The sequence below is a fragment of the Rhinolophus ferrumequinum genome, chromosome 10 (assembly GCF_004115265.2).
Source record: "Rhinolophus ferrumequinum isolate MPI-CBG mRhiFer1 chromosome 10, mRhiFer1_v1.p, whole genome shotgun sequence".
Lineage (NCBI taxonomy): Eukaryota > Metazoa > Chordata > Mammalia > Chiroptera > Rhinolophidae > Rhinolophus > Rhinolophus ferrumequinum.
The window spans coordinates 15,849,312-15,876,252 of NC_046293.1; the positions used below are offsets into that span (position 1 = coordinate 15,849,312).

The following is a 26,941-nucleotide window of genomic DNA, read 5'->3' on the forward strand; positions in this document are numbered from 1 at the left end:
TTCACTTATGATAATTAAAATACATTGTGGCTCAATAGATACAAAAATATTGCTACAAGCAGTTACATTAATATCAATTTAATAAGGATTTCTGATTAGAAACGGCATAGTTTTGAAAACAGATATACTCCACGGACTAAGGAAAACACAAATGCACACAAATTTGTTCATTGTTAAGTTTAAAGGCAAAAGGCTTAGTTTTATCCCTTTTAATAATTAAAGGTGAAGAAATTAAATATTCTTAATCTAAATCGTAAAATAAGCATTTGGTCTGAAAAAAGAGTCAGCATACCTGGGAACATTATTGTTGGAATCTTCACTTTCATTTGCCAGGCCACCAAACAAATAGCATTTGTTACCATATAAAGAAAAGCTATGTCCAAGCCGAGGACAAGGAGGTAAACCAGAAGAAGGGGGATGGGGTTTGACTTTTTTCCATAACCAACGACTTGCCTACAAAAAGAGCATAAATACACTCAGACAAAATCAGGAAAGCATTCCTATATTGTTAATAGTGTAACATCATCTCAATACTTTTTAATCTGAATCCAATCAGAAGCGCCAATAAGTTACTTGTAGGACAAATGACAAGTAAGCAGATTAACTTCTAGAATTAAAATAAATGTTCCAATAGAAATTCAGTCTAGTCTTCCATATTCACAACTTTCCACAATGGCAAACTAAGCTTATAATAATAAACACTAACAGTCCTAAAATATTTTGCAAATAAAAATTATTATCTATAGCTTTAAGATTAAAAGTAATTTATGTGTTCCTACTTTCTGAAATTAAGTAATCTATGAATGGTATATATTTTAACCTTTAAACAAGCATAAAGACCATTTAACAAACAAAACTCCAAAACTTATTCTCTGGCCATGGATGATTTCTTTATCTAAAACTATCTGTGAAAAGAGTTGCTTGTAAATAGGTATAATCCACCTACCTCTGCCAATTACCAGACGCCCTCATGATCACGGCCCAGGGAACATATGCACAGTTCAGGAATAAAAGTCAATTAGGGCTGTCACAGAGGGCTCTGAGTCTGGTTTAGTAGTGAGTCAAATTTAGAAAGGATATGCGAAACTGTTACCTCTCTTTTGTATGTACTGCCAGAAAAAAAAATGACTATTAGTGTGAGGGTAACAATTTCTATAACTAAGGCAGAGGTTTTCAAAGTATTGTCTGGGGACCAGCAACAGGTGGGAACTTGGTAAGAATGCAAATAGTGAGGCCCCACTAGATAATACTGATTCAGAAACTCTGGAGGCAGGGCGCAGCGATCTATGTTTTCGCCAGCCCTCTATCTATGTTTTCATCAGCACTCCGGGTGCTTCCCTTGCAGGCCAACCTTGAACTACTGCACCAAAATACAAAAGCCTAAATATGTAACATGTACAACTGATGATAAGTAACAGATATCTTAATGTTACAAATGTTGCACTGGGTATTGGAAAAAGCCTTACATTAGAAACTGGCTTTTTAGTGAAGTGGAAACAATTTCTTCAAAGCTATAAAAGGTGAATCTCACAAATTTAAGTATGTTAATGAACTATTTTGCAATCTTTCGAAGATTTATGAGTAGTGTCATTATTAAAGCTACAGACTGAAATAATAAATTTGAAAGGCACTTACTTGTAACTCATATAACTCATTGCTGTATCTTCCATATTCAACCATTCCCCCAAATACTAATATTCTGGTACCATCACAGACAAATCCATGGGCAGCACAGCCTGGAGGGATGTCTCCTCTAACAGCTGGTAGGAACCACTGATTTGTAACTAGTTGCCAAAATAAAATTAAAAGCAATTATAATAAACAGTTATCACAAACTATCAGTATGTAGTTTTTATGTAGCACTGATATATATCAGTGGTTCTTAACTGGGGATGATTCTGCTCCTGCCCCCCAGAAGCAAACTAAAAATTCTTAGTTGTCATAATTGGAGAGAGAGGTTGCTACTGGACACTAGTGGGTAGAGGCTAGGGAAGCTGCCAAACTTCTACAGGGTACAGTGCAGCCCACTACAACAAAGAATTCTCCGGTTCAAATGTCTATAGTGCTGTTATAGAAAAACCCTGATCTGTAACATTTAATTCTCACAAAAACCCTGCTTGATGAATACCATCATCTCCATCTTGCAAGTGAAAAAATCTGACACTTAGGGTTGGTAACTTGAGCGCTGAGCATGAGCAACTGGCAGAGCAAAATTCAAACCAGGTCGAACTTATTCCAGAGCCAGGGTTTTGCACTACATCAAACTGTCCAATAACTTTTTAACTTTATTTTCTGGGGTGCCAGGAGGAGGAGAAGCTGAAAAAATAAAATGTCTCCTACTCCAATAGTTTATTGACCTTTCAATGACCACTATGATTAAGTGGATGGGTCAAAGAAAAGTTACTGATCGTGACACAGACCCAAAATGCAGTAATTATCCTTATACCAAGGGAACCGCTCTCTCACGATAGCTGGGGCATTTACAAGTGGCAAATATGATATTCCAACCTCCTCCCTACTCCATGGGGGCACTCAAAAGTAGGGCCTCTCCGGGCGGGGGCACTTGCGATGTGCAGCGGCGCGCAAGCTGACAGTCCGCTTTCTGAGCGGTGCACACACCCAACTAACGCTGGCCTCCCCCACGAACCGGTTCCCCGCTAGTTAAGAAGGTTACCAACGGAGTAGAAATCTTGACTGCTACCTGCCAGAGACGGGGCTGTATTTGGGGTGAAAGTGCCAGAAGGCCTCTCGTTTTTCCCACCTTACCCCGCCCCGCCTAGATTCTCTTCCTCCTGAGGAAGCAAAGAAGGCAAAGACGGGAGGGCCGGAGGAGCTTCAGTTTGGGGTTGGTTTGGGTTTTTGACAGGAGAGGGATCGCGGAGCCCGCGCCCCGCGCCCCGGGCTCCGGAGTGAGCGAGACTTCGGAAAGAGGCCCAGACGGTTAGAAACAGTCTTTCGCCTACGTCCGCCCGGGCTGGGGCGGGGAGGGGTTCGGGACCGCCCGCTGGGGGGCCGGTTCTGCCCTGCGGGTACCGGGCAGACGGAGCGGCCGCCTGGCACACAGCAGGACCGGGGCCGCTCGGCCGAGCCGCCACCCCGCCGCCGGCCGGAGGAGGCAGGCAGGGCAGTGACAGCTGTCAGGGCCGCGGTCGCGGCTTCGCCTCCCCTCCCCCTCCGCGGCTCCCACAGGCGGGGCCGAGGAGCCTCCGCCGCGCCTACCCGTGTTGTAGACGTGCAGCTCGTCCGCGATGCCCTCGTTGCCCCCACCAAAGATGATCATCAGCTCCCTGATGGCCACGGCCCGGTGTCCGTGCCGGGCGCGGGGGACGGGCCCGGTGAAGGAGGAAACCCGCCTCCAGTTGAGGAGGCTGGGAGCCGCCATCTTCCCAACCCCCGCCCCTCTGCCCACAATTCACCGCGTCGGCTCCGGCGCCTCCGCTCGCGGGGGTGGGCGGGGACCCGCCCCCAGCTGTGCGCCCGGGGCGGGTGGAGGGGATGTCACATGACCGCGGGCGGCCTCGGCGAGGCTGGAGGCCCGCGGGGAGCGGCGGGGTCCTGGCCGGGAAGCCCCGCCCACATCCCCGGCGACGTGGCGGCCCGGGCACCTGTGGCACCGGTGCTTTGGGGAAAGAACATTTCCTACCGACCTATCTTCCCTCACCTCCAGAGCCCCCAGTTTTGTATTTGCGAGAGAAGGTACAGCGTTTTCCTTTACGGCCACTTTGAGCATCTATGATGTGCGGGCGAGTCAGACCCTTTAAACAATCACAGTACCACAGGAGGGAGGAAAGCTCGCGTAGAAGTTCCAAGTGCGGGAAACGCGGGGAGGGAAAGGAAAGCCTGTCTTGACGGAGGGCGCCCGCGAATGCGAAAGGGGGAGAGGGAGTCTGGGTCACCATCCAGCGGTCCAGAGAGCTGCTCCAGCCGTGGCTACCACCTGAGGGTAGGTGGGAGCTGAGCCTGCAAAGGCAGATTAGGCAGACCAGGTTTTGTGGATGCCTCCCCAAGAAGTTTAGGACGGGTGAGCCACGAAAGGTTTTTTTCTCCTGTTTTGTTTAATTTAAGCAGGTGGGAGATTATATATACCGGAGGTGCCAAAAAAAAATGTATATAAGTGGACACTTGGGTCAACCTCAAACAGTAGTTCATCGTAATCGGAAGTGTCTGGACGCTGATGGTAACCACGTTTGAGCACCTCTTGTAATTGCAGAAGTCAAACGTGACTTGTATTCATCTTTTGTTTTGGTATATATTGAGTATCACAAGTTTAATACAGTTTTCCTTGCTTAGAATGTGTATACATTTTTTTTGGCACCCTCTGTAGATTTGTTTTATTACTAACATCTGAGCGTCTTCCAGTGTCAAGTACTGACTTTATCTGTATTATCTCACATGATTCTCCCAGCAATCCAGTGCAGAAGGTACTGTTATCTCCTTTTCATGGATGGGAAAATGAAGCACAGAGAAGTAAAGTAATGCTCCCCTGGGCACAGAGCAGAAAAGAACTGGGATCGGGATTCAAACGCACCGCTGCTGATTCCAGGGCCCCAACCCCAGTACCGCCTCCGACCACAGTCATATGTGTCCCTTGTAAGGCTCAGCTGCCTTGTGATCTGGTTCTACAGAATCACACTCAAAGAGAAAAAGTATTGAAAGTAAATCTGTACCTCACACTCTCGAGCAGGTACTGAAGGAAGAATACACACAAAGTACATCAAATTTCCTAAAATTTCTTTTTCCTCATCCTTTATCGTTTTCAGTTTCTCTCCCATGCCTAGCTCAACCCTTTCCTCAACTATCTCAAACCTAAGCATGCCTCGTCACCTTCTCATCCATCTAAACTTTGTTTTGAGGGGTGATTGTCTACCTCTTTTTTTTTATTTAAATTTATTGGGGTGACAATTGTTATTAAAATTACATAGATTTCAGGTGTGCAATTCTATATCACATCATCTATAAATTACATTGTGTGTTCACCACCCAGAGTCAGTTCTCCTTCCATCACCTTATATTTGATCCCCCTTACCCTCATCTCCCACCCCCCACCCCCCACCCCCCTTACCCTCTGGTAACCACTAAATTACGTTCCCCAGATTAATTTTCAAACCCCGTGGCCATCCTGTGGTCACCAACTGCCCTTCAATCCCTTCACCCGCCCCCCCCCCCCGCCCATCTAGCAATCCTCAGTTTTTCCTCTTTGTCTCCGACTCTTTTTTTTTTTTAAGATTTTTATTGGGGAAGGGGAATAGGACTTTATTGGGGAACAGCGTGTACTTCCAGGCCTTTTTTTTTTTCCAAGTCAAGTTGTTGTCCTTTCAATCTTAGTTCAGCTTCAAGTTGTTGTCCTTTCAGACTTAGTTGTGGAGGGCGCAGCTCAGCTCCAGGTCCAGTTGCCGTTGCTAGTTGTAGGGGGCACAGCCCACCATCCCTTGCCGGAGTCCAACCAGCAACCTTGTGGTTGAGAGGATGCACGCCAACCAACCGAGCCATCCGGGAGCTCAGCGGCAGCTCAGCTCAAGGTGCCGTGTTCAATTTTAGTTGCAGGAGGCGCTGCCCACCATCCTTTGCAGGACTCGAGGAATCGAACCGGCAACCTTGTGGTTGAGAGCCAGCGCTCCAACTGACGGAGCCATTGGGAGGCAGCTCAGCTCAAGGTGCTGTGTTCAATCTTAGTTGCAGGGGGCACAGCCCACCATCCCTTGTGGGACTTGAGGAGTTGAACCGGCAACCTTGTGGTTGAGAGCCCACTGGCCCATGTGGAATCGAACCAGCAGCCTTTAGAGTTAGGAGCATGGAGCTCCAACCGCCTGAGCCACTGGGCCGACCCTGATTGTCTACCTTTCTTTTTTTTTTTTTAATTTTATTTTTTAATTTATTGGGGTGACAATTGTTAGTAAAATTACATAGATTTCAGGTGTGCAATTCTGTATCACATCATCCATAAATCACACTGTGTGTTCACCACCCAGAGTCAGCTCCCCTTCCATCACCATACATTTGATCCCCCTCACCCTCATCCCCCACCCCCCAACCCCCTTACCCTCTGGTAACCACTAAATTACGTTCCCCAGATTAATTTTCAAACCCGTGGCCATCCTGTGGTCACCGACTGCCCTCCAATCCCCTCACCCTCCCCCCCATTGTCTACCTTTTTGAAAAGAATCCTCACAATTCTTTCCAGCTCCTGCTTCTTAAGTTCTTCCTCTTACTATTACCCCTATTTCAAATATGGTCAAAGAGAATTTGGGAAGGGAGGGGAAAGATGGCTGGGAACAAAGAAAGGAGGCTATGAATATTTATGTATTAATATTTTGCTCTGTCACATACATAACATGGGCTCCTAAGTGTTTCTGTTACGAAGTTGTTAGGTATCGGAAACAAAACTGGAGAAGTTGGGATAAAGCAATGAGTTTTTTATAAAACTTAAAATATTTAATTTAAAGAACTATACTTTATTGCAAGTGTTCAGTTTTAAAATGTCCTAACTTTTTATGAATGATGCTGTAAATAGGAGGAAGTTTGGGTGTTTTTTTTTTTTATGTCCTTATAGCAAAAGACAAAGGGCAAAATTAAAAAGTTGCAACCCCAATGTTGATATTCAAATTAAAAACACAAAACTGGTCTAGGATATTTGAAAGTGTGAAAATCCCTAAACTAGGAGAAAGATGAAGGCAAAGTAGTCTTAAGACAAAAGAAATTATAAATTATACTGGTTGCTTAGATAAGGAGCTGCAGGACATTGGAGGAAGTATATATCAGTTTTCTAGGACTGCTGTAAGAAAGTACCACAAACCAAGAGGCTTAAAACACATTTGTTGTCTCACAGTTCTAGACGCTGGAAATCCAAAATCAAGGTGTCAGCAGGACCATGATCCCTCTGAAACCTGTAGGGCAGAATGCTTCCTTGCCTCTTTCTAGCTTCTGTTGGTGGCTGTCAGTCATAGGCAATCCTTGGCTTTAGCTGCATCACTCCAATCTCTACCTCCATCATCACTTGGTATTGTCCTGTGTGTCTGTATTTCTTCTCCTCCTCTTAGAAAGTCATAAGTTATGTTGGATTAAGGCCCAACCTAATGACCTCGTCTTAACTTGATTATATCTACAAAGACCCTATGTTGGTATTGGATGTTAGGACTTCAACATATCCTTGGAAGGGGGAGACAATTCAATCTATGGCTAAGTGCTTAATCCAGTGGGAAAGATATTGTACCAGAGCAGCTTTGACTCAACTCTGCTTAAGTGAGGAGTCTAGACGAGGTCCCCAATTTTCAAGATAACTACCTTTAATCTTGGAAACTACAGGAATGGAAGTTACCATGTAGGAGTATAGAAAGGGAAGAGAAGAGTGAAGCAGAAAAGCGCCTCTGAGAAGCCAACATTTAAGAGGTAAAGCCAGAAGGAGGTGCTCCTGAAGGAAATGGAGAATGAGGAGCCAGAGAGGTCAAAAGGGAACTGGGTGAGAGTGAAGTCAAAGAAGCCACAGGTGAATGGGGTTTCACAGGAGCGGAAGTGGTTAACAAAGACAAAAGCCATAGATAGAGAGGTCAGAGAGCAAAAAGACGAAGAGTCTGTTTGATTTGCAAACTGGGAGGTTATTAGTTGCGTAGGTAAAAATAGTGGAGTGGGAGGAGGATAGGCAGAGAAGATCGAAGAATGAATAACAAGTGAGGAAGTGCTAACACCATGTATAGTCTACTTTTTACAGAGATTTTCCATGAAGGGAAATTAAAAAACAGTGGCTGGAGTGGAGAAATGGGTACAGGGCGTAAATGAGACTTGAGCATATTTATCGCCTCAAAGAAGGATCTAGTTGAAAAGGGAAGAATGAAGGAACAACAGAGATGTTTTATTCTGTTCGTGATGTTATAACAACGTGCTACTGACTGGGTGGCTTACAAACAACAGAAATTTATTTCTCACAGTTCTGGAGGCTGGAAGTCCAAGATCAGGGCCTTCTGAAGTATGTCTTGCAGGTTGTACAGGTGACTTCTCACTGTATCCTTGGTGGAAGGGGCCAGGAAACTCTCTGGTGTCTCTCTTATGAGAACACTAATCCCATTCGTAAGGGCTCCATCCTCCTGACCTAAGCACCAAAATACCAAAGGCCACACCTCCTAATACCATCACCTTGCAGGTGAGGATTTCAACATATGAATTTGTGGAGGGACGTCAATAAGAACATATTTAGAACATAGCAAGAGAAATGTCATTTGGAAATGCTTTCTGTCACAAGAAGCAGAATATTCAACACACGGTGGCTAAATGATATGGCTCTTAATTATCTTGCACCAGAAATCTAGGGCAGGTGGGTTCAGGGCTAGTTCAGCTGTTCAGTGGTATCACGGTTCTGGGTAGTTGCTTTGAATTTCTCTTGACCTTTCCTTTGTGGTCATAAGGCTGTTGTCGCTCTGGTCATTGTGTCCTCACACAACCATGCCCAAAAGCATGAAGCAGGAGGACAGCCAGGATTGGGTTGTAGAGCTCTCCTTTTACAGGAAGGAAAAGCATCTTGCCCAGAAGCCATCCAGCACACTTGCCCTTAGGTTTTGGTGGCCAGAACTGGGGCATTGGGTATATTAAGATTATGTTTCTGTAGTGATAAAAACACCAAATTAATAATGGCTTTAAAAGTTGATGTTTCTCCCATGTAAATGAATTTTGGAAGTGGCAGTGGAAAGCTGGCATGGCAGTTCTGTTTCACTAAGTCCTCAGGAATTTGTAAACTTTGTGGATTGGAATTCCTTCTTCCAACTCGTGGTCCAAGATGGCTGCTCCAGCTCCAGCTATCACATGTGTATATTCCAGCCAGCAGGAAAGAGTGAGGAAAAGGAATCTTTCCCTCTCCAGAACACGTTCTGAAATTATATATATTGTTTCTGTTTACATTCCATAAGCCAATATTTAGTTACAAGGCCACAACTAGTTGAAGGAAGTTTGGGAAAGGTAGGTTTATTCAGAATGGCCATGTGCCCAACTGGTATACAAGGTTCTGTTACAGAAACAGAAGGGGAGAACAGGCACTGGGGGTCATCTTGCCAAGAGGGTGGCTACAGGAGTCTATCAAAGTGGTTGTTTGTTTGTTTTTAACCTCAATAATGAGAAGCAAGCAAGGGAGAAAAAAGGTTGGAAATGACTGTTGGTTGAGCTAACCAGCTAGACCTGCCTCAGGGAGAATTAAGCTTGATGGAGCAAGCTCCTAGAGGATTACAGAAAGATGGATTGAGAAGTACATGTAGAGTTACATGTATACTAGGGTTGAACATATTTCTATATTATAGGTTATGTAAATATTTATATTCTGTAAGTATATAATAGAAAACAGAAAGCTCTTTTGGACAATGCTGCTGTAGCCTTTTGAGGTAACATTAGAGAAGGTACCTTTATCTAGCACTTTCTCTCCTTCACTCCTGCTCCCCCATATCCAATACCCATCATGTACCTGGACTCACACTATGGCATAGGGGTTAAGATCATGGGATTTAGAATCCAATAAGTGCAGCCATTTACTAGCTGTGTGGTCTGGGTCAGATTATTTATCTTCTTTGAGCCTCGGATTCTTTGTCCATAAAATGGGGATGATAATAGCATCTATTTTTTAGGGTTATTTTGAAGATCAAATGAGATAATATATGTAATGTGCAGGCAGTCTTCCCTTTGCATGGTAGTGCAGTTTTGTAAAAATGACCATGTAAGTTGAAACACTGCAAAGCAATTTTAATTCGCAATGGGAAAAAATTACGATTGTTCTGTGACCTTTAAAAAATTTTGTCAAAATGTTTGAAACACTCTTACTGTTGGTTTTAAATGGCTAAGGAAGTGAAACAAATTAGTCCACCTAATATTTGTTGTAATTTAAAATATTGCAAACATTGAGAATGAAATGTTTTATTTTTCTGTATAAAATTTACCACAGGGTAGTTTGAACAGTGCTTCCCTTCTTGTTGTATCACTTATTATATGGAGTGGGCATCTTTTCTGTGCCTTGGCAAATTGTCACACTCCTTTCTAAGTTTGGGTCAGCCTCTCATATTTTATTCTTTGCACTTTCAATGTCATGACACATCTTTGCGAGTTCCTTTAATGTGAACTTTTTTGCCCTCGTCACTTCCTCTGGAACGTCTTCATCCTTTTCATCACAACCACTTTCCTCATTTATGTTCGTAAATTCACCTCCAGTAAATTTTTCTGACGGTATATCTAAAATTCAATACTGACAGAGTCTTCCTATGGCGAGCTGTTTCTTCTCTACCTCCATTTACTTTTCATTTGAACTTCACTCCCACTGTTATCACTTTTTGTTTCTTTGTAACACTTTTGTCTTTGTTGGCCAATTCTCTCTATTATCCATTTTTGTAAATATCACATGGATTTATCACTGGGAATAAAGGAAGCAACACAACTACAGGCTTTGCCGTCTGCACATAAACTGAATAACAGACACCACTGACCAGTCACCAACAGACACACTGCGTAAGAAGTGACGTGAGTGGTGACAGCTCATGATGTGGATCTATTCTTTGCATAGAAATTTGGTGGACTGAACAGCTAGCAGCAAAGTTTGTACGTCCGCCATGACTCACAGTTAATATCCTCTGGTAACAGATTTCAACTGTGTTGTTGGCGGGGTGGGGGCTGAGCTATTCAACTAAACTGTGGTGACTGAAATGTGTGCTGTTGCTGTGCAAAGCGAGCGCGGTGCTGCACTTAGACCATGCCTGGCATGCCGTTAGCGTTTAGTAAGTAGCACATTGTTTTACCTCTGTCATCATCGTCATCATCACTATTTTCATTACATTACTACTGTTTCTAGTCCTCCTCCTGAGCTACAAGCCACCGAAGTGTCAGCTTCAGAGGAGGGGCTGGTGCTGGGAGACGGCAGACAGTGCTGTTTTCAGCCAAGAGTGTAAATTGCCATGTCCAAAGTATACCTGAAACTCAGTTGAGGACTCAGGCCAAGGGCTTATTGGCAGAGGTCTGAGAAAGGGTTTGGGGATGCCAGCAGGTAGGCTGAACTCCACAGCAGAGAGCCTGAGCAGGCACTGTTCCCGAGATGAAGGAAGCAGATGGTGTCTGAGAGGCCTGTTCACAGATGGCAGGGCTCTGGCCATGGGTCTCTGCTAGAGCTGCAGCCAAGACATGGACAGGGCAGCTGCAAGGCAGAATTCGAGGCCAGCTAGAGCCTGCAACATTTACCAGAACAGAAAATGGGCACAAGAACCAAGAAAGAAAAACAGTCATCTCATGTGGGAGAGGGAACCCAGGTGCAAAGAAGAGGGTGCAGGAGAAGTTGCTGCAGCTCGGGGGGGAGCAGGGAAGAACCCAGAGCAGGTGACCCATCTCTGGGTGCCATCAGGCAAAAGAGGGAACTGAGGCTCCTGTAGCTGCACTTCCTGCCACGCGTGGGGTAACCTGGGAGACAGAGGCGATAAATAGCGGCTTGTCACACTGACCCAGTTAGTGATTCACTGTCACCACAGTGTGCATCTTCCTTTCTTTCCAGTTACCTTTATCAGCCTTAACCAATTTTATCTAAGACCTTATCTACAAAGTAATACATTCAGCAAGGCAGGCTCATTGGGTAAGAAGAAATGATGAACATTTGATTTTCAACGAATAAGAAATAAGCACGAGCTAATAATAACTCAGATACACATTGCGTTGACTAAGGATAGCAGAAATTGAAGACGCATGTGAAACACATACGGATCTCATAGGACTCATTCGGGCATAGAGCTGGAACCTGACTGGGGGGACAGAGCCAGGAGGGCAGTTTCCAGGCTCTCGGCCTCACGTGGAAAGATGCTGGCTCAGGTAGTAAATGGCATCAACTGTGATTGGATGGCCATCAGCTGTGGCTAGTTGGCCGTCAGCTGTAACCAGTGAGCCATTGGCCACTAATATAACTGCCATGGCTTCACTAGCAGAAAATGGGGGGCTAGCGAGAAGATGGTGGCTGAGCGAGCAAGCACGGATTGCAGAGAGGCGGATGCCGCCAGCAAGAATATAGTGGTATGACTCCCCTACCTATGGCTCCGTGGGTGTTCCTGTTTGGCCTCACCAATTCCTGCATTCCTATGTGGGGAGCGGGAGCTGAGACCCCCGCATGACACCCTGCATGACACTGACCCAAGTGACTTAAGCCCATGAGGGTTGCTTTTCCTCACATAGCAAGATGTTCCTTAAGTCGTTCATTCAGAACTGCTTTGGTGACTCCCAATGCCATCAGGGACATCCTCCTCCTGCGTTCTTGCTCCACCCTCTAAACATGTGCGGGCTGTGAATCACACGCCGGGGACCCTAGCCCCACTGGACAAGGATAGTTTCCATTTGCTTATACAGATCTACCCTCCACTCTTGAACCTGTTGAGTGCCCTGAGAGGCTGACCGAAATGGATTACATCACGGTCTCCCTTTCCCTCTGACTTCCAGTTGGGTTTGGCCAGTGGGAGACCCCACCAACAGGAGATTGTAAGGTTGGGGGAATTAGCCCCCTAGTCCCTTTTGTGGGGGTCTACACAGGGAGCCCTGTCCATGCAGCTGTTTTCTCCCAGCCCTGCTAACCACTCCCTTCCTTTGTCCTGCAGGGCCGGGTGGAGTAGTGACTCCCTGCAATGGCTAACCCCAGGCTACTTAACCATGTTGTCCTAACACAGACTACACCTTTTCAAACAGTGCCTTTTTCCAAGTCTCCACCATCAGCCCATTGGAGGGAGCCCTCCATGCCCTGCCACAACCCTGGTGACCAACACCGCAGTCTCTGCACAGCCGCTGTGACCACGCGCGGCAGACAGCACAGTGTGGGACTTCTGTCCTCAGAGCTGCAAGACGCTGCTCCACCTCCAGGCATCCAGGTTGCATTTCAGACAGGAAGAAAGGGCACAGGGCACCAGACAGCTCTTTGCCAGGAAAACGGAGCTTTCTAGGAAGTCGCAGACAGCTGAGTCTGCTGCTCACATGCCACTCTGGCTGCAGGAGGCCTGAGGAGGAGAATATTTTTAACTGGGCAGGACGCTGCCCCAAGAGATCGTGTTTCTAGTTGAAGGGAGGAAGCAGAAAGGGTTATAAGTAGGCTACCAGCAGTGCTTGCAACACCGTAGAACTTCCTTGGACTTTTTTTCTTTAATTTGTAATCACCTCACTGTTGCACTTCCTTTCCCTAGTTCATACCGTGAGCGTCTTCATGCAACAAGGCGAATCACATCCATGTATTGAGCCCTTACTTGGTGCTTTACATGCATGGTGACTTTTAACCCTGGCACAGGCCCTATGAGGCTTCCCCACTTTAAAGATGAGGAAAGGGAATGGAGATTTTTAGTAACGTGGAAGTATTAGTAATATCCGGCCTGAGCTAACACCTACAGTAAGTATGCCTGTCTCCAGAGCCCATGCTGGAAGCCACTGCACTTCCCAGAGTGGCACCTATATCCTGTGTCTCTCTTTGCTCTCTTCACATCTTTCCCAGGAAAGACTCTATACATAACAATGTGGAAATCCAGGTCATGGATAACAAGCCTCTTGTATCCTCAGAACATGGCCCAGCAGAAATACAGGAGAAAGAACCTGGAGTTGGAGACAGTAGCGGGTCAGGGAGAAAGTATACAAAGAGCAACGACCAGAGAGATTTGGGTCCACGTAGAAGCTAATAAGAATAGCAAACAGGGTCTACGAAAACAACAAAATTATTATTTCAATTCTGCATGCCCCTCTTGGCTGCTTTGGTTGTCATACTCTCTGAACCTACTTACTCACCAGCTCTTACACTGGATCAGGCATTCTGCTAGGTGGATGAAAGATGCAAAGGAGGAGAAAACACGATCTTTGGAGGAAACAGGAACGGGCAGGAATCCACTTGGAGTGCTTCCCACAACAATGCCTTGGGATGTCCGAGGGACCCGTTGTCCTGCTGCTCCTGACAGCACATCCTTCTGGAAGGGCAGTGGCAAGCTGTGGAGCAGGAGCTGTTCATGTTATTTTTGCTCATGTGGGTTCAATGAAGACTGGAGCAAGAGTGCTTGGAGCACCGTACCCTGGCTGCCACTGAATCTTCTGACTTCCCACAAGGTTCAATGTGTAAAAAAAATTTTTTTGGCTGCAACCAGAGATAAATATCTTACAGCCATGTCATTAGCTAAAACATTGAGTGGAGCTGTGGTTTAAACCAGAGTACACCTTGCTGGGAGTTGAGAGGGAAGAAGAATAGCAAAATGTCAAGCCTGCTCCAAAGAAAAATGACGCACTCGTTGGATTGGGTGAGGGCCTTAGGGAACGCCACCAGGGCAGCCAGTAATTCTGTATAAATAGTGACGTGGTGCTGAAGCATGACCAAGCGAAGAATGCAATAATTGGGCATTCATTTTAACCCCAGAGTTGCAACCCAAAATCCTAGTATCTGAAACATGTCTCAAGGAAGAAACAGCTGAGAACAGCTGAACAGGAATTCCGGTCCTGGCCTCATCACCAGCTTGCTTTGGGAGCTTGGACTTTAACTTACTCAAAGCCTCAGCTTGCTCATCTGTAAATTAGAGCGAATGACATCTGCTCAACTTACCTAACATGAATGTTGTGAGAATAAAATGAAATAGAAGATACGAAAACGCTTTGTCAACATTCAAAGTTCTATACAAACGGAAGCTACTCAGGATACTCCCACTCTCCAAGTTCAAGTCTGAGAAAACCCCGCTAAATGCTTTTTCTTTCAATGACTGTTCAGTACAGGAACCACTACCCACATTGGCTATTGAGTACTTAAAATGCGACGAGGGCAACTGAGGAAATGAATTTTAAATTTTACTTAGTTTCAATTAAATGGAAAAACATAATCAATTCAGTTACTGGAAAACTTGTAAGTTAGAACAACCTGGGTCTGTGACTCTTTGTACATTTTATGAAATCTTAATACATATCGATTGTTTCTGATGAAATTTAGTGTTTAAATTGAGGTGTGCTGCAAGTGTAAAATACCACCAAATGTCAAAGACTTAGTACCAGAAATAAATAAATCAATAAAAGTTTGGTGAATGTTTTATATTGATTATGTATTGAAGTGATGATATCATTAAAATTAATTTTGCCTCTTTGTACTTTTCTTAACGTGACTACTAGAAACTTTAAGTTTCTAACGTTGCTTGCATTATATTTCTGTTGGGCAACACCACTTTCGGAGGCAGTGCGCAGTGGAATCCTCATTTCCTTATAAGAACTAGGGAGAGAGGCCATTGCAGACATAAATTCCATGTTCCCAGGCAAACTGCTGGCATCCTTTCCTGGGTTTCTGAGAATCTATGGGTGGGGTTGACTCCTTGCCTGATTCCTTCCCATGTTCAGGCACAAACACACCATCTTAAAACTTCTGTCACTGTCATTACGTTGGTAGAATGAGACCACAGCTGCTATCTGGGCTTTGATTTGGGGACAACAGGAATTGAATCGCTAGGAGATTTCAGGAGAAGCTAGAGTCTATGAAGATATTTTTTAAATCAGTCTGAACTTATTTTCCACTTCTGCTCTTTCGAAAGTTTACTTTCTACATGTGGTAGAAATGCACCCACCAAGCATTTGCTTTTCCTCAGTCTCAAATCTTTTCCTCCAGAGCAGCCTTGTTTTCAAAATGATTTGCACGCAGACTGTTGGACCAGGATGTTGGAGGAAGTCTAGCCCTTTGGAGCAGGCCTGCCCAGCACATCTGGAAGTGGTTTCAAGGGCCGCCTCCCTCCGCCAGCACAACGCCCGCCCGGATTCCCAGCTGCTTCACCCAGGGGTAGAAGAGAGCGGAGCTGCTCCAAAGTCAGCGCAAGCAAAGGGGGGTGCGGGGAAGGGAGGAATACTCTCTTGGAAACGTCATATTGGCCTGGGCTCTCCAGCCCTTTGGCTTTTCCAATGGGATCTTAGAAGCAGCAGCAGTATGGTGAAGGGCAGCAGCCTGTGACCAGCCACGATTTGGACACCCTGCCCTGCAGCTCTTCTGGACGGAGGATCCCAAAGCCCTGCCCTCACCGTTCACCAGGTAAACAGAATTTTACGAGCAGTGCAATGTGGCAGCCTTTCCATTTTACTCTGTAGCAGCCTTTTATTTTGCTACAGACTCAAGAAAGTAAATCAGAGGCAGACTGTCCCACACAAACTTTTGCTTTCAGGAGCCCCAGCCAATGTTTGTAGGATTCCAAAGGATTTTTTTTTCTTCTTTTTCTTTCTTTTTTTTTGCCATCATAGCAAATCTAGGATACTCAGTGTGCAAGTTTTTCGTATCCTGTACTTCTTTTCCAGACCTGGGTTTATCCCCACCCACACCAAATGGTGTGATTTACTATTTGCATCATATTTTAAGCATGGAAATCAGTGGTTAGCTAGGGCACAGATTAATGCTAGTCTAGCATTTAATGCAGGTACATTTCTGAGCCAGAACAGATTTAATTGATCGGTGATTCATGTTTTCAGAATCTGTCCTAGGAAGCTGTTCTGAAGGGTCCCAATCCCCCCAAAAAAGAACTGGCAAGTGTGAAAATCTAAATCAGGCTGATTGTAAATATAGAGTTATGACCAGGACAATAGCATAGTCATAGAGTTTGGATTGAAAATACTTTTTAACATTCAGAAAAAGTCTTATTCTCACTTTATGAGCAAGTGTAGTACGCTGGAAAGCCTGATATACCCTGATGTATAACTTACAACATAAGGAAGGATAGTTACTACAAGAGTAAAAAGAGAGAGGAAGAAAATAGGATGATATCTAAACATCTGGTTGTGCTGTGGGGAAAACCTCAGTCCTCTTAGCAGTTTGGCCTTGTGCAGCTAAATATCCAGTGACATTGGTTGGTTGGTTGTGTCTTTTCCGCCAAATGTTTTGGTGTCACATTTCTATACAGTATGCTCTTTGTTACAGTATCCTCTTTGTGTTATGTAATGACATTCCAGCCCTCCCTCTAATGCAGTTAGAAGTCAACTGGTGCGGTGTGGTGGTGAGAGCATGGGTTCTGGGGTCTGACTTCCAGAGTTAAATCTACGCACTGCCATTTACAAGCTTTATAAGCGTTGACTCTGGGGGAGTTAACTTGTCTGTGACTCTGTTTCCTTATCTGTAAAATGGGAATTAAGTGAAATCCTTTGTCTAAAGGATTTGTGGAGTAGTGAGTTCTCAGGGAAGCTTAGCTTCTCTGGTGGTGCCAATGACGAAGATGGACCATATACCTTTCACTGGGCAGCAGCCTTGCTTTTGCCACCTCATTCCCTCTGATAGCCTGGTCACCCAGGTGTTTCTCCTGTCCTCACATGTTGTCTGTCCCGGGCCCTGCTTTCTTCCTTCCTTCAAACAGCTCTCTGCTTTTTCACGTTAGCTCTCTTTATTTTTTCTTTGTTTTCCTCCTTTCCTTGCTGAGGGAAAGACATGCTTATTACATCATAGCCTTCATAGTTTTGATTTCTAGTTCCCATGAGCATGATTCTAAAGACTTCTTTTAGTTCATCATTTGCCAAAGAATGTTCTGCAGAAGATAGTGCCATGGGAAAAATGAGCTTTGTGAACCATGTCACCCTCTCAGAAATCTCAAGGCATAATGGCCTTTTAGAAGCTCTGAGAGGCCGGCCTGGTGGCTCAGGCAGTTAGAGCTCCATGCTCCTAACTCTGAAGGCTGCCAGTTCGATTCCCACATGGGCCAGTGGGCTCTCAACCACAAGGTTGCCGGTTCGATTCCTTGAGTCCTGCAAGGGATGGTGGGCAGCGCCCCCTACAACTAAGATTGAACACGGCACCTTGAGCTGAGCTGCCTCCCGATGGCTCCGTCGGTTGGAGCGCAGGCTCTCAACCACAAGGTTGCCGATTCGATTCCTTGAGTCCTGCAAAGGATGGTGGGCAGCGTCCCCTGCAACTAAAATTGAACACGGCGCTTTGAGCTGAGCTGCCGCTGAGCTCCCAGATGGCTCCGTTGGTTGGAGTGCATCCTCTCAACCACAAGGTTGCCGGTTCGACTCCCGCAAGGGATGGTGGGCTGCGCCCCCTGCAACTAGCAACGGCAACTGGACCTGGAGCTGAGCTGCACCCTCCACAACTAAGACCGAAAGGACAACAACTTGAAGCTGAACTAAGATTGAAACGACAACAACTTGACTTGGAAAAAAGTCCTGGAAGTACACACTGTTCCCCAATAAAGTCCTGTTCCCCTTCCCCAATAAAATCTTTAAAAAAAAAAGGTTCTGAGAAGTCCCGCAGTAGAGAAATCTGCTTAAACTTCTTTAGCACAGTGGTTCCCCGTTGAGCCCTGAACCGTTGTATCACATTACGTTGATTCTCATTCCTTGGAGCACACTCGGCAATATCCTGTTCTGGCCACATCTTTCTGTTCTCATTTTGGTTCCTCTTATGGACATCCTGCTTCATCACGCCCTTGGGGAACACCCATCGGACATCTTCTTTCTTCCCTAGTCCTGGACATAAGATTGATCGTGTATGCCATGTTGATACCTAGAAAATCTGGCCAAAACTGAAGAGTAGGGATCATTAAACTTTTCCTGCAAAGAGCCAGATAGGTGATTTTGTGGGCCATGTGGTCTCTGTTGCAGCGACTCATACCTGCTATTATAGAGTGAAAACAGCCATAGGCTAAATATCAAATAATATGTCTGGCTATGTTCCAACCAAATTTTGTTTACAAAAACCAGTGATGGGCAGGATTTGGCCCGGGGGATGTAGTTTGCTGACACCTGGTCTAAAGCCATTTGGTGGAAGAACACCTCATTCCCACACAGCAGAAAGCAACCTGGGTCCTCCTGCACGGAAAAGTCCCTCACCTGGCTTCCTGTCCTGTGTATTTTGATGGATCTTGAGTAAGCCTTTCATGTTACAGCAAAAGTAAAAAGGCCACAGTGTTTTGTTAGAGCCCAGATTTCTGGGTCCTGATTTTGTCTTTCTCTTTCTTCAGGTGAACCCTTTTTCTTGTCCTGTTCATGACTCTTGTTGCTTGCCTGGTTTAAGATGAACTGCTCTGTAAAATGTGTTTTACAGATGTGCGAACTTTAGGGTGCAAGTCTTACGGAGTTAAATTAAATCACAGAGCTTATGTCAGTTGCCTGACACATAATGACAAGTCAGCAATGGAAAGTGGTTGGCTTCTAGTAGCTATTAAGGTGGTGAAGAATGCGAACTGAGAGCCAGGCTGCCTGTGTGTGAATCCTGGCTCTGCCACTCATTCATTGTGTCACCTTGGCAGGTCCTTAACCTTTTTGAACTTCAGTTTCCGCATTGGTAAATTGGGGATAATAACCTGATAGGATTGTTGTGAAGTAAATATATATATATTACTATATATATTTATATATATATATATGCATATATATATATGCATATATAAATATATATATATTTAGAACCATGCCTGACATATAGAAATTGCTATGTGTTACGTATTATTACATGTTATTTATTTAATCTGTAGAACAGTCCCATTTTACACATTGGGTTTTATAAATGCCCAAGATTATACAGCTAAGAAATGGAGCAGAACCAGGAATTCAAAGTGAACTCTGTCTAGTAGCAAAGCCCATGATAATTCCACTCAGGTACATGCCCTACCAGATTTAAGTCATTCAACTATACCTTTTAGAAGCCCCCTCTTTTAGCTTCCCCTTTGAATTCCAGGTCCTTCCCAATTCCTTCCTACCTGAACCCGTGGCAGACATGATTAATCAATCATAGCAGGTTTGTTTGTTTTTTCACCTAGTCAGCTGATGGCTTTAGATTCCTTCTCAATTTAGCAATACCAAAAGTCCTACCAACTGATTCAGGTTAGCATATAGAATAAAACCTTTCAGGGGCTCTGATTTGGGATATTTTTCTCAAGAGTCCTTCCTACTTTTGCCTTTTTTTCTAAGACAAAGCCAATCCCTTTAGCCACTTCCAGGTCTTAAAACATTTTTTGCAGATTTGGCTACAAGCCCAAACTCCTATGTTCATCTGGTAAAATAGTGCCTCAGGCAAAGTCTTCAAAGGCCTGCTTTTAAACTTAATGGTCCCTTGTCAGGTCCAGCCCAATTTCCTAAGTTTTCCTTTTCTTCCTTAGTCACATGCCCTAGGACCTCAGCCTTCTTTCCTCCCATCTTTAAAGCTGCCACCATCCCCTGTCTTGCCTAGGGGTTCCTCTATCCATCACTGGGTGTGTGGTGACTCCCCCGCTCCATCCTATTTTTCAGTTACAGTTGACATTCAATCTTATTTTATATTAGTTTCAGGTGTACAGCATAGTGGTTAGACATTTACATAATTTATTGCCGTGATCCCCCTTATTAGTCTAGTACCCACCTGGCACTATGCTATCTTGAAAACAAGCCTATGGGCTCTTAAATGCTAAAGGCTTGACTATTACTACATGGAAACCACCACACAAAGTCACTCAGCCTAGGAAAGTTTACAAAGGCACAGGAGACACAGTTCTGGAGCTCCTTGTTGTGACGCGAAGAGAAAGGCAGGTAAGAAGATGAGAGCCCTCTGCTTTTATTCGTAGAATGGGACCATCCCCTCCTCCTGGCTTTCTTCCTTAGTAAAGGCATGCTGACTCCTTTCTTCCTGAGATGGAAGAACAAAAGAAGAGCCTCTTTCCCTTTCTTCCTCTCTCCTGTTTCTCACTCATTCATCCCACACATATTTATTGAGACTCACAGAAGTGGGGTAAGCCACAGGTCCTCTCTTGAATCCTTTCATGATCTACTGGAAGACAGGCACGTCCATAATCTTAGAACACAGTGTTCTAAGTACAGAAATAGGAATAGGAATGGAGATCAGGAGAACACCCAGGTAGGGTAATCAGGTAAGACTTCCTGAAGGAAAGGAAGCGATGCCTGAATTGAGTCTTTAAAGCAAAAGTAGCAACTTGCTGGGGAAAGAGGAAGGGAAAGGGCATTTCAGGCAGAGCAGACTTCATGAACCGAAGTCCAGAGGCAAGGAAAGCATAGATTTGGTGAGGAGGATAGTGGAGGGCTTTGGAGATTAACCTTCAAGCAGTTCAGCTTGGACAGAAGGGGTGGCATGGAAGACCTTTGGGCATCTTAGCTTCCAACCTTAACCTTTTGGTAGTGGGTTTCCAGTGATGGGCTTTAGGCAGGAAAGGGACACTCAGAATTGTGTTTTAAATCAGTCAGTAGAGTTCTACAAGTCAACTGGCTTGTCTGTTTAAAAAAATTTAGGTCATGAAAAATAAAAAGGTAGTGTGGGGTGGGATGGGCCTGATCAAAAGTAAAAGAAACTAAAGATACGACAACCAAACTAGAAAAGGAGATATTGGAACAATGGGGGAAATTTGCTTATGGACTGCTTATTGGATGTTGTTAAATTCATGTTTTTTCTAGGTGTGATAATGGGATTGTGGTCATATAGCAGAATGTCCTTGTTCTTAAGAGATGCATGCTGAAGTATTAGGAGGTGAAATGTCATGATAACATGATGACATGACATATATATATATGAGAGAGAGTTAGAAGAAATAAAGCAAATATAGCAACATGTTAGCAATTGGTGAATTCATTGTAGGGTATATGAAAGTTCATTCTTTCAGTAGACTTGAGCTGTTTCAGGTGATAAGAAGGAAAAGAAAATGGAACAAAAAACTAAGGGTATTCGTACTGCATGTATGTTTCAATTTAATATAATTATCAAATGACCAAAGTAGTCACTATGGCAGCTGTACCGATGATAGCTTGGGGAAGGAAAGGGACCAGAAATTCTAGAGGCAGGAAGGCCAGGTGGGAAGTTATTGCAGAGTGAGGGAGTGCATGAGATGAGGCAGGATAGGCAGGAGATGGAGTTAAGGAACACTTATGTGGCGAAATTGTAGGAATCACTGAATGTGGGACTGGGAAGGAGAAGGTGAAAAGGATGCTCAGAGAACACCGGAGAAGGAGCTCCTATAGGGGAGGTGCTGTGGACGTATGAGGTTTGAGGTGCTCGTGCAACATCCTAGAGGAGAGGATCACAGGTGCACCCCTTCAGTCTGTAAATATTTTTGAGGGTTTATATTGCTAGGCACTTCTGCTGGGCATACGGGTATGGCAATAAACAAAACAGACAAAATTCCCTGCCTCCATCTAATGTTGGGAGGGCAGACAATAAACTAGTAACGAAATAAGCAGGATGTCAGATGATTGTACATGCCAAGTAGAAGTGATTTATGTATTGCTGGGATTAGGGGCTTCTGACTAAGAGTCTGAGGGAAGTGAAGGAGCGAGCCATGTGGATATCTGGGAGGAATGATCCAGGTGGAGGGAACAGCATGCTAGGTAGGGAACAGCAAGTGTGAAAGGCTCTGAGGCAGGAGAATGTCTGGCATGGAGGCCAGTGTGATCATGTAAGATCTTGTAGGACACTGTAAGGACTTTGGCTTTTACTCTGAGAGAGACAGGGAGGCCTAGGTGTGGAGCTCCGCCAGCCATGTCCAGGAAGTGGGTAAAGGAGGAGAGAGACAGCAGGGGGTCTGCACCTCCCATGCACCCGGGCCTCATTTCGCATAGGAATGATTACTACGGGGCATTTCCTCCATGAAGGAACTGTGTTAACCCAGAAGCTGCTCTCCCAGGCTCTGCCCCAGACATTCCGGTTTCTCTTGGCCCCAAAACTCTGCATCGTATTCTACGCGTTCTGAAGATGTTCCATGGCCGTTTCCTCCAGCTCTCGTCCCTGACTTCCTCCTCGGTTTTCTGCCTCCTTACAATTCTGATCCCTCTACCAAACCCACATGATCTAGGAGCTGCAAACATTCCTTGAGCACCTACTTAACCTATTAAATGCTTCTGACTGCCAATACCAGAAATACCGATCTACAGAAGCTTAAACAGAAAAAGCCACTACCACAGATGAGATGAAACTGGAGAGGGAGAGAAGGAAGCCAATCAGACATGCCAAATCTTTATACAACTTCATATATTTTTTAAAATTAAATAAAACAGACTGTCTTTTGGAAGTAAGGACTTCATTCTGCCTCGTATTCAAAAAGCAGCTTAAAAGGTTTTCTATAAGAATCTGCTTCAGGAACTCCCCTCCTTGGCTCACCACTGCTGTGCCTTGCAATTAAATGTGCCATTATCAGTTTCCTGAAGCCTTTTGTTTTATCTTAATGAGATTTTAGAATTGGCAACATGCTGGACAGGGGAGAGACAGAGGGGGCCCCCTCCTCCAATGAGTCAGCACTTACTGTTTCTCTGATTCTGGCAGGATCTCAGTAGGTAGAGTAACAGAGCACTCAGGGGCAAGCAGACCATCTTTCTGTGAGCTGTGAAACTTCATCAGCACACAGTGACATCTGTTACTTGGAACCCAACTCATGTGCTTTCTGGAGTAGCCAAAATGGCCCTTCAATAACTCCAGCACCTCATGGTGAAAAGCATGGGCATTGAAGTCAAGAGCCCTAATTTGAAATCCCTGCTCTGCCATTTACTAGCTGTGTGATTGTGAGCAAGTTATGGAACCTCTCTGAGCCAGGTTTCCTCATTTGAAACATGAAAATAGTAATATATGTACCTGAAAAATGTTGGAAGAATTAAAGGAGATAATATACGTAAGTAGTCAGTATAGAGCTGGATGCAAATGAAGCTTTCAATAAATGGTAGGTGTTATTATTATCTGGCCCCTGCACATTTCTTCCTATATGGGCACACCATTCATTGGATTCTTGTTGACAAGAAATTGAACCTCATTTCAAGGCAGTTTAAGGAAAAAGGGGGAATGTATTGTCTTGGCTAATTGGGACACTGAGGGAGGAGCTGGTCTCGGAGTCAGAGCTCGGATCAATCTGCCCTTCCCTTCATTCTCTCCCGTGATACTGGATGGCCTTCCTTCGTGGAGTGGAGGGGCTGGGGGCATGTGGACAAAGACCATTCTAGGCTTACATCATCTCAAGAAGTTAGCTGAACGCATGTCATCTAAAGTCATAGATGGATTAAGTACCTGAACCAATCTCAGAAGAATTCTAAGTACTGTGCGGTTTTGACTCAATTCTTTCCCAGGTGCAAGAAGGGGAGAGAAGGGTCGCTTCAGCAAATGTGCTTAGACCTCTGAGTAGACAGTCTCTATCCTGGGAAAATAAAAGGGACATTGTAGCTGGTTGTTTACAGTGAATTAAAGACTTGAATCAAACCCCTGTTGAAGAGTTCCCCCAGATCACTTCCAATGAGTTCTCACAACACTTTCGTTCGTGAAGAGACCCTGGGTACCGTGACCTCCTGCCTGTCCTCATTGGGTCCCCAGGCACCTTGCTAATTTCAAGAGGGTATTAATCCCAGTTCTCTGCCTGCTGCCTCAAGTCAAACTTCGAGTTCAGAAGTTCCTTTGAAGGACCATAATTGAGAAGGATCAACTTAATTAAAAATAAACTTTGAGTTTTCAAGACAAATTGTTATTTATAGCAAAATAAATTTTTTCCCCTAACACAAAGGAAGTCCATTTCCAGCTCCTGGGGTGATTGGCAAAATGCCACAAAGAAGTCAAAGAACATGCAAACATGACAAAATTGAATTTTAGATTTCCAGATGGAAATGAATTTTATAATCTAAAATTCTTTTCTAACGGTTTAACTCCAGCGATCCCCTGCTTCTCCCAATGCCCACTGCTTCTTTTAATGACTATATAAGGTAATATATATTATATATTGTGACTATATATTGTAATGAGCATATCGATAAATTATGAATTGGGACAAGCAGGACACAGTTGTCACAGATGTGTTTTGAGAACAGAGAGTTTGTTAGTGCCCTTGGATTTCAGTACAAATAAAATACTCCAGAATATTGGGAAAAGATATGGCTTGAATTTGAGGAAGTATTTGGTTGAAACTTTTTCATGATGTATCAGCCCTTTTCTAGCCTCCTTAAGCCTGGCGCTACTTTGAGCACATTGTTGAATCTCTGTTTGATAATAGAACTCACTTTTTAGCCCCTGGTGGCTATCCAAATCTATAATCCAAGTATAAAGAATCCTCTTGTAGAAATACCATTTGTGTTTCCATGGGTGAAGCACGCTTTCTAATTATGGAAGATCACAAGAGGAAATTTATGGAAATCTAGGAAGGCACAAAGAAATTACTTTGTCAGCGTGTATCAAATATCTTGGCAGAAAAAATAGTTCTCATAAGGCTAACTTTTTATTCACTGAAAAAGCATTTGGCCTCATCTGTTCAAAGAATTTGTTCCTGGATTATATTTAGTTGATAGGCCTCTTTGCCTTGAATTTGTCTCATGCAAAGCCAAGGGCTCGGTGTAAAAAGTAAAAAGTTGGTCTGGTGGAAAATGAGAATGGCGGATGATGTGACAGCAACTCCAGTTGCTTATCAGAATATGCACTGTGTGAGTGTATGTGTGCGGGCATGTGTGTATTTAGAATCCCATGTGTTTAACTGTTTGAATAGATAATCCATTCATGTGATTCAATATTCTATAGGTACCAAGGCTGCTGTTTATTAGTCAGAATACACCAGTGGGACAACGGTGGTGCCCATTTTAATTGATTGGAGCCAAGAGCCATACTGGTTATTAAATAAGTTCAATATAAGCTCTGTAAGAATATCAAGTGAAAAATCTCCCTCTCTTTTGTGTTTTAGCCCCTTCTTTATTTTATGTAATCTTCGATATAGAAGCAGAAGGGCTTTTCAACATTGGTTTATATGAAGTTGTATAAAGGTGGGTATTTTCATTACTTCAAACAGTGTACAGCAATGCAAAACTGACAAAGTTTACCTTAAATCTGTCTCTGGCTTCTCTCAAGCCTTCCTTTGAAGATGACTTCCCTCTGATCAAATGCCATCTCCTCCATGAGGCTCTTCCTGATTTCTCTTCCTGATATACTCTCTACCTCTGCTGATCTGTATCCCAACGCCTCCATTGTTTCCTTCATAGCACTTACCATAATTTAATGATTTTATTTGTTAAATCTTAGTATCTGTTTTCCGCTGTGGGTTGAAAGTTCCACAATGATAGAGACCAGGACAGATTTGTTCATTGGTCCATCCCCAGTATGTAGCACAGTGCTGGGCTTTTGTTAGGATTTTAATAAATACTGAATGAATGAATGAATGAGTGAACGAACGAATGAATTTAGTGTAGGTGTGCCCCTCTCAGGGATGGCTCTGTCTCCACAAGGAATTCCTGAAGATGTAAAAGATTCCTTATTAAAGGAATGAAATTATAATAGCAGGAAAAAAAGGCATGGGTTGATAGTTTAGTTCAAGGAGACCTTGTGTGACACCTCTTCCAATTAGCGCCATCTGATTTGCCAACCCAGAGGGCTCTTTTTGGAGAAGGTAAAAAAAATAACCTGAAGACAAAGATTACCTCTTGGGGGCCATTTGTACAGTTTGTATAGCCAGCGAAATTAATTTGAAGAGGTGAGCTACACATTCAAGAAATATTTAGTTTCCAAAATTCTAGATTCAGGACAGTAAAGAATGATTGCACAATTCACCACATCCCAGACGGTCAAAGACGTAGTCCTTAAGAATTGTATGGTGACTTTTGGGTTGATTCACTGTTAAACAAAATTTTATTCTTTAATCCACAGGTCACAGTTTTTTATCCACGTGAACACAAATGGCTTTGTTACGAAAAAGTAAGATGACAATTTTTGAAAACCATGATTAAAAAGAGATTCTGGAGGGCTGTTTGATGCTGGGTCTTGGCTTTTTTTTTTAATCGGCTTTGATTTTCATTGCTAGTTCTCCCATAGGCCGTTCTTGGCATCATTATTTCAGGATGATTCCTGTGGAAAGTTGTTAAGTATTTTAGTCAGAGGTGCACTTCTCATGAGAGGGATCATATGTTTCTATAAAACTTGCAAATATTTATTTTTTTCATTCTAAATATTCATGTTTCTGTCTAATTTAGCATTTGTAATTTTACATTATTGTTCTTAAAGACTCACCTGAAGTTATATAATCTCAGGCCCCATCAAAACCCTGATTTGCCTGATTTTAGATCA

The 26,941-nt window shown here is 43.9% G+C and overlaps 2 protein-coding genes across 5 annotated transcripts in view; one reads left to right on the plus strand and one right to left on the minus strand.

Moving 5' to 3' along the window:
- The window catches only part of HCFC2 (host cell factor C2), a 43,205-nt gene extending 39,783 nt beyond the window's left edge, over positions 1 to 3,422 (minus strand). The window contains exons 1-3 of one of the 2 annotated variants that reach the window (XM_033116495.1): positions 3,220 to 3,422; positions 1,636 to 1,784; positions 293 to 453 (exon numbers count right to left, since the gene is read on the minus strand). In XM_033116495.1, coding sequence (XP_032972386.1) covers positions 293 to 453; positions 1,636 to 1,784; positions 3,220 to 3,382 — 473 coding nt within the window. In that variant the 5' untranslated portion in view covers positions 3,383 to 3,422. The remainder of the gene's footprint in view (positions 1 to 292; positions 454 to 1,635; positions 1,785 to 3,219) is intronic. The other variant, XM_033116496.1, reaches the window with a different exon arrangement.
- Positions 3,423 to 3,673: 251 nt separating this feature from the next.
- Positions 3,674 to 26,941, plus strand: part of GLT8D2 (glycosyltransferase 8 domain containing 2) — a 52,434-nt gene continuing 29,166 nt past the window's right edge. The window contains exons 1-3 of one of the 3 annotated variants that reach the window (XM_033117495.1): positions 15,731 to 16,003; positions 25,569 to 25,647; positions 26,525 to 26,572. In XM_033117495.1, the coding sequence (XP_032973386.1) occupies positions 26,554 to 26,572 (19 nt within the window). In that variant the 5' untranslated portion in view covers positions 15,731 to 16,003; positions 25,569 to 25,647; positions 26,525 to 26,553. Of the gene's footprint in view, positions 3,697 to 15,730; positions 16,004 to 25,568; positions 25,648 to 26,524; positions 26,573 to 26,941 lie in introns of those variants that run through there. The other 2 variants (XM_033117494.1, XM_033117497.1) reach the window with 2 other exon arrangements.